Source organism: Pygoscelis adeliae, unplaced genomic scaffold, assembly GCF_000699105.1.
Source record: "Pygoscelis adeliae isolate BGI_AS28 unplaced genomic scaffold, ASM69910v1 Scaffold618, whole genome shotgun sequence".
In the NCBI taxonomy this organism is placed as follows: Eukaryota; Metazoa; Chordata; class Aves; order Sphenisciformes; family Spheniscidae; genus Pygoscelis; species Pygoscelis adeliae.
This window is the reverse complement of record NW_008825280.1, coordinates 379,316-393,671: the sequence shown is the minus strand read 5'-3', so window position 1 is coordinate 393,671 and position 14,356 is coordinate 379,316. Positions and strand designations below refer to the sequence as shown.

Sequence of the window (14,356 nt, the reverse complement as noted above, 5' to 3'; positions counted from 1 at the left end):
AGGCTTTTGGAGAAAGCGCCATCCTCCTGTCCACAGAAAAACTGGAGATTTTTCACAGAGACTCTCTTGTCTCAGGAGCAGAGGGTACTGTAAAAATAAGTAATTAAAAGGGTAGAGTGAATTTAGTACAGAAGCAGAAATTGGAGTGACTAGGGACAGATAGAAAAACAAGAACAAAATGCCCACTCGGCACATGGGGACGAGGAAGAGGGTCCACTGAAAGGAGTGGTATTTCTCAAGATGAGGCACTCCCAGCAACAACAGCTTCCAGCACCCATTTGCCTTATTATCAATGCCCAGTGAACGCCTCAGCCTAGAACTCAGCAAGGTTAGGGGCATGTGAGCCTCACCCTCATCTCTCTCTCATGGCAGCAAGTCTCCTCAGCCCCAGACATGGGGAATGCAGCCAGTCACTGACCAGGCTCTTCAGAGGCATGTAGAAAAGGCAGCTCTTGACTCAGTGCTTTAAACCTCAGGACTCCTTCCTCCAAGTCGATGCAACACTAAAGAAGGGGAGAGCCAGTTACTTTCTGGACATTTCAGATAGCAAATCTCACGATGTCTATGACTGGGAAAAACCTGTATAACCATCAAACAACCCCACTTTGGGTTTGTAGAGACCTTAGAGTTCCCCTCCCTGTCCCCCATGCTGCCTTCTTGCTCCTATTCCCTTCAATGGATTCCTTTCCAGACCCTTCACAGGGCCATTCCCCTCCCTTCTTCCTATGACTCCCTCTGAGGTGATGTCCTCACATCACTCAGCCATTCAGTACAATGCTTTTCCTGCTTTATGAGTGACGTGGCTACAAATAATTGACAGGCAGGAGCAAGCTTGCTGCAGCCATATTCTGAGCCGCCCAGGAGCCAGGCTCAGCAGAGCTGACAAAAGGAAAGGACTCTTTCCACCTGTGTCCAGCTAATGTTGGACACTGAATGTGATCATACAGCTTCATTTGGCTCAAAGAAAGGGCAGAGCTTGTTCACATCTGCCTTCAAAAGGCAACACAGATATAACTCGTGACACAGTGTGCCTTGCCTTTTCTAGTCTCCTCTTCAGTTTCCTCTTCCTGTTTACAACTCGTATGGTCAGGAATACAAAGAATGGGAGATGTGGTAGTATCCTATCGAGTGATTCCTTCCTTAAAACCTTTAAGAAGGACTAGAAAGGAATCAGTGACTCAGAGCATACTGCAGCCAGCTAAGCAGCTGTGCAACAAGCATTGCAAGTGGCACCCTGGAAGACCTGGCCATAAGTATTTCTGATGCTTCCAGCAACCAAATCTTGGAGAACTTGTTGAGATGAGCCCTGCAATAAGCAAGAAGCTGTTCCTTACCTTGAGAGACAACAGAGTTTGGAGACCAATGCAAAACTCCAGCATTTCATCATCTGAGAAGAGAGAAGAGACTGATCAGGCTCAAGTCTATATATATGGCCCCTCTAAAGAAAGTGTGTCTCTCCTATAAGAGGATGTGGAATATGAGAGCATCTGGTTCATAAAGTTATGTGGTTATGGTCAATTCAGTATAAAGTAAATAACAAATAACAAGGAAAGTGATGAACTAAACACACAAACATTAACAAGCAGGTGGTAACAGTGACAATAACAAAGACCAGCACTCTTCTGCCACTGACTGATGAGCCATTAAAGGAGCTACTTAGGCACAGCCCTGAAGAGGGCCAAAATGAACTTTGTAGCTGATAAGAGGAGGAAACCATGATTATCATGAGTATTATGAGATATTTGAGGGAGTTTGTGGGATTGTTTGAAACTTACTATGAGATATCAGAAGGGGCTTGTGGGATCATGTAAAACTTACTACGCGCTGTGTAGGGGAAGGGCCAAAGGCAGGAGAAGGCAAGCAGCAGGGTGGATCAGGGAAGAACAAGCATAGAAAAATGGAGAGGACGGGGGATAAGGGGGCCAGTCACATACAAGCGGGCTGTTGATCAGTTCACTTGTCTGACCGAACCCTGTGCCTGACGGCCGCAATCTAGCTGATCTTCTTATTAAATAATTCTATTAAGTAATTTTTTTCTGTGTAACCTCTCTATCCTACATGTGGCTGCTGCAGGTCTTAAGTGTCAGCAAGTGTAGAAGATGCCACGGGTTAAAGGGCAAATAGCTCTAGATGTCAGCAACTGGAGGGACTGGCATATAAGAGAGGTGCCAGTAACTGAAGGGACCACAGGCCATAGGGCTCATAGGTCTGTGTCAGCAACTGGAGAAGGGGACGTAGCTCACAGGTGCCAGCAACTAGAGAGACCGGTGTGCAAGAGAACTCTGGGTGCCCGTAGCTAGGGAAGGGAGCACAGCCCATAGGGCTCATACACCTGAGTGCCAGCAACTGGAGGGACCACAATGTGTGCTGCAAAGTCTAAGTTCCAGTAATTGGAGAAGGACTATAGGTCACAGAGCTTGTAGGTCTAGGTGCCAGCAACTGGAGAGATCAGCCTGCAAGGGAGATCTGGGTACTAGCTCTGACCAGGGTCACAGGGGCCTTAGGTTTACGAGCCAGCAACTGAAGAGGACAGGGCATATGGGTGAGGTCTAAATGCCACTAACTAGAAAGGCTTGGGTGTGTCTATATTTCCCCAGTGAATTTAATCCTATATGCTTGTGGTTTTGTATACATAATTAGCTAGCAAACTTCAATCTGGTCTGGCCAGTGAGTAGGAGGAAACCTGCATCTGGAAAGACTCAAGGTCTGGGTCCGTGGCTAGGTAAGGGGCCCAGGGTCCAGAAATGGATATAAGACAGACCTAGAAGCTGTGCTGTTATTTGAAGATTCTGTGAATATGAGTGTGCTTATGAATCTAGAGACTGAGGATGCATGAGCTTCTGCTGAGGATGTATGAGCTTCTGCTAATGAACTTCATTCCTGGTCAGCCAGAGAGGAGGACCAGGACTGGGCTACCAGTGCTGGTAAAGGCACTGCTCTGTGTGTGGTAACCTGTGTGGCTGGCCTTGTCTGTGTCCTCTCCATATGTGCCTCTCTGGAATGTACGTTCAGCCTTGCTACTGTCTGAACCTGCCTCGAAGAACATGCATTGGACTGGGCAAGAGTGACCTCCTTGGGTCTTAGAGTCATCCATTTGGACTTCAGTGGCAGGAAAGGAGGAATTCCCAGGTCCTGGAGTCTGCAGGATTCAGCAGCTACCGGTAACATCATTAATACTTCCCATGTCTCCTGGATGCCTGCTTGCCCTGTAACCAGTGGCTGTATTTTATAATTTATATGTAACCACATAAGCAAGAGCACTGTGTGCACAGGGAGATGTAAGGCACCAATGTAGCAATTCTGCTCCTTCCAGGCAGCCATTTCTACATCCCAGCAAAATGGATAGCTGCTACTGGGCTAAATTCACCTGTGCTGGTACTAATACAGTCTCCCCATGAAGGGCAAGAACAAGTAGAGGGGAAACCAGGGAGGAAGAGTGAGCTGGAGTGTGGAAGAGGAGGAAGCTCTTTCTAGATGACTAGGAAAGTGGGAAAAATGGACATGAAAAGAGGGAGCAAGGGAGGCCTTGGAAGATGAATAGTAATCATCAAAGATGAGGAGACAGACAAAGGCAAGAGGGTAAAGCTGGAAGGGAGAAAGAACAGGGAAAAAAAAGACGACCAAGTTATTTTCAGCATATGCACAGCTTGATGTAAATGCAGAACATGGAGAGAGAGGAGGAGAAAACAGCCTTTCTGCTGTTTTCTGGGTGTGCTCCAGTGCCTGCTGACTTGACCTTGTCTCCTACAGCTCCTTCCTTCAAAGGGTCCTGCCTGAGGACACCGAGGGAGACTCAGCACTCTGGGGCTACCAGGTTCTTCCAGGGTGCTCCCTGCAGCAGAGGCAGATGAGTACACACAGAAACACGCTGGAGAATAAGCTGTACCCTCTGTCAGTTTCTCTGATGACTTCCATCCAGCCAAAGACACAAGTGCTCATTCAATAGGAGAACATAGGGCACCAGAGGACTAATCAAGCAACCTGGATAATTTTAAGAAAGGTCCGTTTTAGAAGGAAATGAGAATTTTCCACATCCAAAGATGTGGAAAGACCAAAAAGCACCTCATTTCTCCCCACTTTCAATGTCTTCTGTCTTCTCTGTACTGTTCCTGTGCCCTTTGCCTTTGGTTACATTGAGGGTATTCACAGTGCATAATGATCTTGGCCAGCAGTGGAGGTGACCACATCACCAACCTCCCACCGCATTACATTTTTCCCAGAGATCCTTTTAAATGCCCTTGGCAGGGCAAGAGGGACACAGGAAAACTGAGGGGAAGGAGGGGCTGGCACTCTCACCTACAACCAGTGCTGAACACAGCACTGTCTCCTGGCCAAATTGCAACTCCATATGTTCTACTCGGCCAACAACGCTGGGGATGGGAAGAGAGAGGTCTCCACAGTCCATGACAGACACTTCTTCCAGCCTGTGGGACACAAGATGTGTTATTGCCTCAAGTGGGGGAAGAGGAGAAAAAACAGGACTTCTCACTGATGGCAGTACTTCTTGGTCTCATTGGGAACAGGCCCACAAGAGGAGGAAACTCTTTTATACAGCATGTCTGGAGGCAGATTCCACAAGCAAAACCATAAGGTGCTGTCCTCACCGCTGAGGCTAACCATCAGCTGGGCAGCTTTGCACTGCAGTACACACAGACAGAATGACACAGCTCTGCCTCCTAGTCTGGGGTCTGCACACAACTTTGCCAGTGCTTCTGATGCCTTGCCCTGTAGCCCACCCTCTGCATCTTCTCCTAAACAGCCATGTGCACATACAAAGCTCCTAGTAATTATCACTGGGGATGGGAGTCAAGAGTGCCTACGTTCTTGTCATAGGTTTTCTTTTAGCCAGCCCTCCTTTTCTACTGTGCAAAGACTTACCCCAGCTGGTTTAAACAGCTCTTGGAGATGAGATTTGGTAGACACCCAGTGTTAACAGTCGCTTTCAATACCTGACCTTGGCACTAGAAAAAACAATAACAGATAATTACTGTGGGCTCAAAATTGGCATACCCACTCCTCCAACAGTGTGACAATCCCTTAGACCTTCCTTAGCAACACAGCCAAAGATGTGGTGTTTTAGGCAGTAGTCAGAAGGCAGGAGACTCATTCAAGACAACGGTGGTCTCCCCAGTGCTCTGCAAACCTCTGCCAAAGGCTTCTTTTTGAATTTGTCTTCTTTAATTTGTATTTGATTGCCCAGACACTTATCTGTTATTAGCGACTTTAACTTAGCAGTATTCCAGTCAAAAGATGCATAACTAGTGAATTTTTTCAGAAAACCCACATGGACTTTATTAGCAGAGCAATAATTGATATGACAAAAGCTTCTAAAGTAATATAAGCATGTGCTACAGCCTTTGTAGGTTTCCTCTCTCCATTTCTTCTGGTGTCACAGGGAACAATGTTCCAGGGCTAGACACCTGTTCTCAGTTGAACAGCTTCCAGAGGGAGAAGTCTGTGGGTGAAGCAGGTGCACCCAGGACAAGCATCCCTGAGAAGAGCTTGAATTTAAGGCAGTTCCCAAGATAACTGACACATCCAAGTGACTCTTAAATCCAAGAAACAACCTAATCAAGAGGTGTCTATTTTGTGTGGGGCTTACATTAAGTTTCTAGACAGCTCTTTAAGGAAATATGATATGAACACTACAACTACAATATTCACAGCTGGTGTCATTGAGCAAAGGGAGAGACTGGATGCCCTACACCCAAGTCACCTCTGCATGATCATACTGGAACAATCCCCAGTGCCTTGCCCACTTCATTTCTTCACCCCTTTGCACTTGAAAGGGAACAGGAGATGTGGTTGCCATCTGTTTTCTGTCCCCTCTGCACAGAGGTCCTTAATGGCAGGCCAGAGGTGCTGAAGTAACATCAGGTCTCATATATGGTAGAGGTCTGAAAAAATAGGGTTGTCAAGGACTTAGTAAGTAAGTAAGTAACTTCCTGAACATAAGTAAGACTTATGTTCAGGAAAAAAAGGAGGAGCAGGACTTAGTAAAAGAACTGGAAAAGATGGAGTAACTGCCATCTACAGAATATGGCTTGCACCTACATACATACATGGTGCCTAACCATACCCATTCTTGACAGCCTAGTTCTTCAAGGCTCTGTCTTGCACCAACACCCAAAGAAAACCCAACTACAAAGTTTCCCTCTTGGGAGGCTCATTTTCCTCCTGCTATCATTTGTATTTTTCCTGTGATTCCTTCTCTTTCACCCACTATGGCAACTCAGTGCCATGAGCCACTCAGAAGCAGCAACAGACCTCCCACCGCTCCTCTATCCTTATGCTCATTCCTGATGAGCTTAAATGCTTTGAACACCTTAAGCAGATCAGCTTGACCATCAGGGACTCAGTGCAGCACCAGTCAAGAAAAATGTCAAGAAAAATGTTTCAATTTCCTGATTTCTTAACTAAATCTGTTTATGATTATTACATGGGTTAATCATCACAGAGAAGCTACATCCAGTATTTCCAAGATTTCATTTTCAAACATGCGCTATTTGTGAGTTATTATAAAGAGAAAGGAGAAAACAACTCCTGTGAGAAATACTGGAATGCTGCAAACAGACACAACACCAATAGTAGCTTGAGTGCTAACTGCACTCAAGGCAACCTCAGAGAGCGCATGCTGGAAACTTCAAGTCTGTTTTGTCTTGGAGCTCTTCCTCTGGTCTAAACTGCATCTGCAGTACATCAGTGTAGAGAATTTCATCATTCTGAACATTTAGATACACCATATTACCAGAATGGCCATTTAGTTGAGCAATTCTCAAGAACTGCAAGACCCCTGGAGCTAGAGATCTCAACCTATATTGTTTTACAGAGTTCATCAAGAATCATGTAAGACTCATATATGTATATATGATGTATATTTAAATAACATCAGTAGTTTTAGAAAGATGAGCATTCACCATGTGTGGCCTCATCCAGGAACAAGGAGAGCAGTGCTCAAGCAGTATCTATACAGAAAATATGCATAGGTGCATATTTTCAACAGCTCCTGATTTGGTTATTATACTTTTTCTTCTTTAATGTAAAAAAGCATGTCTTATTCATAAAGAATTATGTCCAATTAATTAACAGTCCCGTGCGACTGCAAACAGTTGTGACTTCTTACAAGACCCAAGTGAGGCATATAATGCTAAATACTTTAGGAAAGCCAAAGCCAAGACAGACCTCACAAACTTCTGGCTGCCAGCACTGTGCCTTCCCCATTATATCATGTGCTTCTCACAGTCTCAGCCACACTGGCAACTACATTCAATCCAAGGTTGCTCTTTTGGCACATGTTGTGGAAATTGCCACAGAACTACCAAGTCATAGGTTGGGAGAACACAAAACTTAACTGACCTGATACCAGCTGGAAGATTCATGAGAGTCGCACAGAGAAACCAGCCCCCAGAAGCTCTCTCTTGCAGTTCTTTGCGCATTCATACAGGAATATTCCCCCAGCTCCTTCACAAATGAGCAGTCCCATTTCACTTTGGAGCAGCTTGAACTGCCGTCCCATTGTAATACTGATCACACATGACAGAGCTGGTAGGAGATCCACCTGAGCTGCTGCCTGTTCCCAGAATGCACACCAGTTCTCTTGCCCTTCGTTCATGTATGCCTCCTGCCTCTTGGCACAAATCTGCTCTAAGCAAGTGGGGGAGCATGCTAACGCCTCACAGAAGGGGAAGAGCTGCAAAGCACTCTATTTAGAAGCTCCTGACTTTGGCAATACTTCTGCTTGTTCAAGAAAAAACATTGCCGCCATGGCTCCAGGCTGCCTGGCATGTCAAGTTTAAACATTCAGGACCAGAAGTAGTGCCTGCCCATAGAGGTCTCCAAGGCCAACTGAAGAGATCCCGCCTTACCTCATGACAACAGCTGTTTGTGACAAAAGCTGGTATTACTAAGTCCAGGCTTCTAGAGAGAAAACAGCCTGGAAATTGACTGGACCCAGAGGACAGTCCCTTATCCCTACCCATGGCAGGGAGGGTTGGAACTAGATGATCTTTAAGATCCGTTCCAACCCAAACCATTCTATGATTCTATGACAAAATGCCTCTCCTTCTGCTTTTAGAGCTCTGTAATGTCTGTGCTGTCTGGTCTTCACTGACACATCAGCCCTGCCTGGAAGGATTTTGGCCAGACTAAGCAAGGCCACAAGGCAAGAGGCAAGATAAAGCACAAAGTGCAGATACATGCTAAGCATCTCCCTCTTCATCCTCTGTACTGTGCTTCATAGAAGAGTCTTCCCTGTGCCTCCTCGCTACCTAAGCAGGTATATTAGCCATGAGTGCCAGGTCAGGTATGCTACCATATCTGCCCAGACTGCAACCTGCCAACTGTCTAGCTGAATCAGGTCTTCCTCATTCACAGGCATTCCATCAGCTCTTCAGAAACAGAAGACCTGGAGTATGGATAGCAATTACTAAGGAGTCACTTTGGGAGCAGGCAGAGCTGAGATGCATGAACTGTTAGCACTGTTGTGATAATAAACCTAAACTGTATCGCTAGGCAGATTCTTGAGTTTTGTTTCAGAGCAAGCTGGGAAAGTTGCTAGTTAGAAACTTGCTAGGATATAACAGGACAGTGATTATTCTGTAGAAAACATTTAATCTCATTCAGTGGTAAACAGCCCTGCACACTTATCAGCTCCAGCAGCGTCACAAAAGCTATCCAACTTCCAATTATACTACTATTTGCCCAGAGAACTCACCAGGAGCCTGAGGAGAGCCCTTGGTCCAGCATACCACAAATATAATGCAGATTAGGTAAGGAGTACACAGGCAGCTGACAAGCACTGCAAGCCTTCTTGACTAAGAGGACTTTTCATCACATTACCCGCTCTCATCTCTGCCTCAGAATTTTCAGTCTGTTACTACCAGTCACCATTAGTCTTCACCCAAAGGTCAATTATGGGGATTTCCATGAAAGAGAAAGAGGGGAGGGGAATCGGCAGGGATCACCATTTATAAAGAGCTTTGTTTTCTGAAATAATGTCAGTTCCAAAGTCAAGAAGTTGCTTTAACCAACGAAGGCTGATTAATCCCAGGTTGCTCTGGCACAGAGGAAAAGCAGACTTGGACAGCAGTGGAATCTTTCAGCATCTATTTGCAAGTGAACAAGAGACAAGCCTCACCACAAAAAATAACAGCTTGATTTTACGATGCAGATACCAGTCATGGCAAGCTTTCCAAAGTGCTTTGCAAAAACTGCCACAAAAAGGGGCAATTCTGCTAAAGTACCATATGAGCAACCCACCTAAGTAAATAGGACAGTGAGTGACTCTGCAGTACAACTATTGTAGACTGGGTCTGTCTGTGATCTCTGAAACTTAAAAAGGCCTAAGGCACAGGGCAACTATAACCTGTTAGAGTGAAAACACTTATTGCCTGAATGTCCCTGTATCACTGAAGTCTACATATATTCAGCTTTATTTCCTAGTCAAGTTCAGTTACTAGTCATGTGATGCATTTGTTACCACTTCGAAATTTTCAGTGTACTTGCCTGAGTGTAAATGGAAGCTTTATGCTGGTAGATGATCTTTTCTCGGGAGCTGCTGTCAGAGAGAAGAAACTTCACTGGGGTCGTGTTCCATTTCTCTACAAAAACTACACCATAGTCAAGTAGTTCTCCCAAAAGTACCAGCTCACCTCTCTGGTTAAAATGAACTGGCAGCCTGAGTGCTATTTCCTGCCATAGATCTGTTACTTTACAGGTGAGGCTTTTTGAAGTTCACAAATGTGAATATGAAAAGCAGCAAGCCTAAAAAGAAGGGGAGGAGAGCTTCCCTTCCTTCAGTGTAAGAAGATTAAGTGTGACAAACAGTGACTAGCTCTTAAGAAGGACAGAAAAAGAGAGAAATGCCTGTGCAGAAGGTATCAAGTTCAGGAAGAGTTAAGTGCAGCACTAGACCTATTTTCTTGACTGTGATGTTCATTAATCTTCTTCCATGAAGGAAAATGTAATGTGTGTGACAGCTGGGATACAGTCCATTAGAAACACAAAAAGGGAACGAGTAGTGGACTCTGACGCTGAGTTAGCTACTGCCCCTGGGATATGATACCTATGCATGCCTGTCCTTGTTCGATGTACATGCCTGGCAAAAAAACACCCTTTATCATTGAGTTTCCTCTTACAGAACAATACAGAGCGGTGATTAAAGAAAAAGAAACACCTTCATTTGCTCAAAAAAAGACTCCAGCTGTTTGGAGAAATTACACTGACAGCCATTCATCCTACTAGTCTGTTTTCCCAAGTGTGGTTAACATAGCTGCATCGGAGTCTAAAACTCAGAGTAAGCAATGCCTAACTGCAACAGTGAAGGATGGAAAACAAACCAGACAGTGGCTTTGCACGGTCCTGAGACACCCGATCTGAACATTTCAGAACCTTGCTACGAGGCTGTGTTCATGTGTGTTGTGGTTTAACCCCAGCCAGCAACACACAGCCGCTCACTCACTTCCCCCGTGGTGGGACGGGGGAGAGAATCGGAAGGGTAAAAGTGAGAAAACTCGTGGGTTGGGATAAAGACAGTTTAATAGGTAAAGCAAAAGCCGCACACACAAGCAAAGCAAAACAAGGAATTCATTCACTGCTTCCCGTCGGCAGGCAGGTGTTCAGCCATCTCCAGGAAAGCAGGGCTCCATCACGCATAACGGTGACTTGGGAAGACAAACGCCATCCCTCTGAACGTCCCCCACTTCCTCCCCCAACTTTATATGCTGATCATGATGTCATATGGTATGGAATATCCCTTTGGTCACTAGGGGTCAGCTGTCCCGCCTGTGTTGCCTCCCGAATTCTTGTGCACCCCCAGCCTACTCGCTGGTGGGGTGGGGTGAGAAGCAGAAGAGGCCTTGACTCTGTGTAAGCACTGCTCAGCAGTAACGAAAACATCCCTGTGTTATCAACACTGTTTCCAGCACAAATCCAAAACATAGCCCCATATGAGCTACGATGAAGAAAATTAACTCTGTGCCAGCCAAAACCAGAACAATGTGATAATTAATTGTGACAACTGAATTTTCAAAGGTGTATGTGTTTTTCCTGGAAGTGTAGACTTTACACTCTAACATGTGAGACGTTCTTTAGGACAGGTAACTGAAATAAACACAGCTTTAAAATGGATTTTGTATACCAGGTCTATATCTTGGTGAGTGTCATATCTGCATATTACTGAACAGCTCTAACCATGCAGCCCTCTTTCATGGGGCATAGCTTTTGGATGTGCTTTCTCACCTACAGGGGCCAGGGAGGAGTGTGTTCTGCTGTATCAGAGGATATAAGAAGAAAAGGGAGCTAAAAATACTGCTTCCATCAAGAAATGCAACAGTGCTAATTCAGAGCACAGTTAGCCACTTTCTTAGGATGTCCTTTGACACCTGAGGGAATCAGACCAGACTGGATCTAGTAAGTGTAAATCAACTAGGGCACCTGTCTTAAAGTGATAAGGAGACATTCCTTGCTTCTGTGTGCAGTTATGAAATACCTCATATCATGGGAAAGCTGGCCTCCAAAGGAAGGAGATGTGATTAAGGTAATTTATCTTCAAATATGGACAACTAGAATGCATGTGGCAGAAAGGCTTTCCTCTGTCTGTTGGAAGAACTGAATCCAAACTCTAGGAGAGGCCGTGCGGGAAATCTGCTCTCTCTGGCTGCAGCTGGCTTTGCAATTAATAACTTAGCATGGCCCTTGGGAGTGGGGCAGCTGGAACTCATTGAGCATTTGCCATCACTGTGAAAGCAGCAGCAGCATGTTGTTGCCTTACCTGGCACTGTATTAGCAGGGGTGAAGTCTCTTTTCTCCTGTCCTCTCCCTTTTCCATCTTTTCATCCTGGTCTTTTGCCAGCGGAGATTGAACCCATGCAGACTGAACCCTGGTCTCGCCCCGCAGCTTGTTCAGATTGCCTTCCAAGAGGCGCCGCTGGACCACGCTATGTGGCTGCTGTCTCCATCACAAAGAAAGAGAAATCCCAGCTAAGTATGGAGCTAAGGACAAGGACATTTGCTAGACCAGGGAAGCAGATTGCAAATGCTTGACCCAACTGATCATCCTGATGAAAGACAGGCTTATCCCAAAAAACTTTCTTTAAATCCCAAGACTTTTTTTGTAGTTACTAAGGTGATGTTAAAGTGTTGGGTTGTCTGTGACAGGCAGGTCTCTGGGATGCAGTTGTTGGAGAAGAACACATCTGATGCATGATCTCGCCACACATTATCTGTTCCTTCAGCTAAACATGCACTCGGCAGTCTCATACCTGTTCAGGTACTGCAATACACTACCTGGTTGGGTGTGTGCTGACATCCAGCCAGGTACATTCACACCTTCTAATGTGGGAGGTGATGGGGGACGCAGCATGTGTGTGATGTACATGTGGGTAAGAAGGCAGGACTCCAGAAATTTTAGGTGTACAAGCAATTATTTGTAGTGAAATGGGAAGCTACCCCCTGCACAGGAAATTAAAACTAGCTTCTAATGTTCTTTGGAGTCTGTCCCTGCTCTCCTCCATGAGAAGTGATACTATTTTGACTCCCTTCCTAGTTGGGGGAGCATCTATGAAGCCCTATGTTGTTCACAGGTAGAAAGGAGTGCCATCAGCCAGATCAACGGCTGAAGGAACTTTATTCCTATCATCTCATGTATCTCATTCATATCTCATGTATCTCGTATTCCTATCTCCTTTCTTCTGGGTGGAAGAAGGGGAGGTGCACCAAAAGGGAAGAAAAACTGTGAAAACCTTCTTATCCCAACATTGCATACACATACAGGAAAGCGTTGCTTTGGAAAGAAAGCTCCCTTTGTCATCAGCTTGATGCTCTAGTTTTTGCCCAATGTTGATCTAGTGCCTCCAGTCCCTGCACAGCTACTGAATCAACAATGGGCAGCATGAATGAAGTAGGCCTGTTGGAGGTAGCTTTGTCCTTTCTCCATGTACTCGGCCCCATGGCCCTTCTCCAGGAGAGTGGCTGCTCAGAGCTGACAATAACGTTCTCAGTAACAACTACCTATGTGAAGAAAGGCAATGAATCTAAAGGGGCTAATATGCTACAGCATAAACTGTTGCTTTTATCTTTCTCAAAAAACTCAACTTTCAGATGGTGCAGCAGTTTTATGTAGGATCTTATCAATGTGCAGGCCAAACATCTGAATTAGACCAGACCTGCCAATGAGTTGGCTGTATTAACCCTACAGGGTGTGTGTGCTTCAGACTAGCTCTATGTTTGGTCAGAGGGCTGAGGCCGGGGAAGTGTGTAAATTGCAACTCGAAGCATACTGACTTGTCAGTTCTGTCCAATGGTTGGAGCGGGAGAGCTGTTACTGGCTCTTTGGTTGCACTCAGCATTGCTCTTTGCAAGGTGCTGAGTCCCTCATGCCTCTCTTTCCCCGTCACTCCAGGGACAAGAGTCAGACCATTCACATGCTGCATGAGAGACACTGCAGTAGTGGAAAAAGTGAGGTAAAAATATCCCTCTGTTCCTGGTCTTTTCCCAGCCTACTGTGCAGGCCCACAGTACAGCTGGCTGTTGTACTTCACTCTCTAAATACTCTGAGCACAGTGCCAGTTTGGCTGCCAGCTAACATCTGGGCCATGGGAAAAGGGCAGAGAACCGACAGGGGGTCTCCAAATTCCCATCCTCCCTCCTGTCTCCTCTCACAATCTGGCATGCAAAGGACCTTTCCCTCTCCCAGCAACCTTTCCCACAGAAAGAGCAGGCTCTTTGCAGCTGCCACCTCCGTCTCCTTCTTGTCACTCAGGCTGGGAAGAGGCCAAGCACTAGTGGGGAGTAGCTGAGCTTTGGGACTGTGGAGGAATCTGATTCAAGAGGAGAGCCCTGGTGCCCTCCCTGTCTTCTGTCTCACCAGTGAGACGGAGAAGTGGAGACCGTTGTCTCTCTTGCACTGGTAAGAAACAATGAGATGAAGGGGATGGTGAGGGAGGACCTGAAGGGAGTTGTGGCCAGCAGCTGGAAGGGAGGCCCTCTCAGGACTCTTAGAAGGGTCAGAGCAGGTTCCCAGTGCAACCTATCAGGTTCAGGCTCTCCAATGTGAAATCTCAAGGCCTTGCTATGATTAGTGAAGTGGTATGAGCTGGGGATCTTGATTTTAGGGAGGGGAGAAGCCAGATCTTCAGACCTTCTTGGTACTTTCAGAAAATTTTAGCTCATGCAACTACTTTTTTTTTTTTTGCCATTTAAAAAAAAAAAGTGTCATGCTTGTGGTTGTTACAAAGCTGGAAATGTGAGGTCTCCACTGAAATGTATAATTACTCATTGTTGGAGATGTGATGGGCGCATCAAATCCCAGGCACTGCTGGATGCATTGCCTAAGCTGAATGCACACCCAGAATACACA

At 45.8% G+C, this 14,356-nt stretch overlaps 1 protein-coding gene across 1 annotated transcript in view; it reads right to left on the bottom strand.

Annotated features, from left to right (window-relative positions):
- Positions 1–410: 410 nt before the first annotated feature.
- NRIP2 (nuclear receptor interacting protein 2) overlaps positions 411–14,356 on the bottom strand; it is a 16,843-nt gene continuing 2,897 nt past the window's right edge. Inside the window, exons 2-6 of the mRNA XM_009329871.1 lie at positions 11,771–11,947; positions 4,879–4,961; positions 4,297–4,424; positions 1,335–1,387; positions 411–503 (exon numbers count right to left, since the gene is read on the bottom strand). Of these exons, the coding sequence (XP_009328146.1) occupies positions 411–503; positions 1,335–1,387; positions 4,297–4,424; positions 4,879–4,961; positions 11,771–11,947 (534 nt within the window). The remainder of the gene's footprint in view (positions 504–1,334; positions 1,388–4,296; positions 4,425–4,878; positions 4,962–11,770; positions 11,948–14,356) is intronic.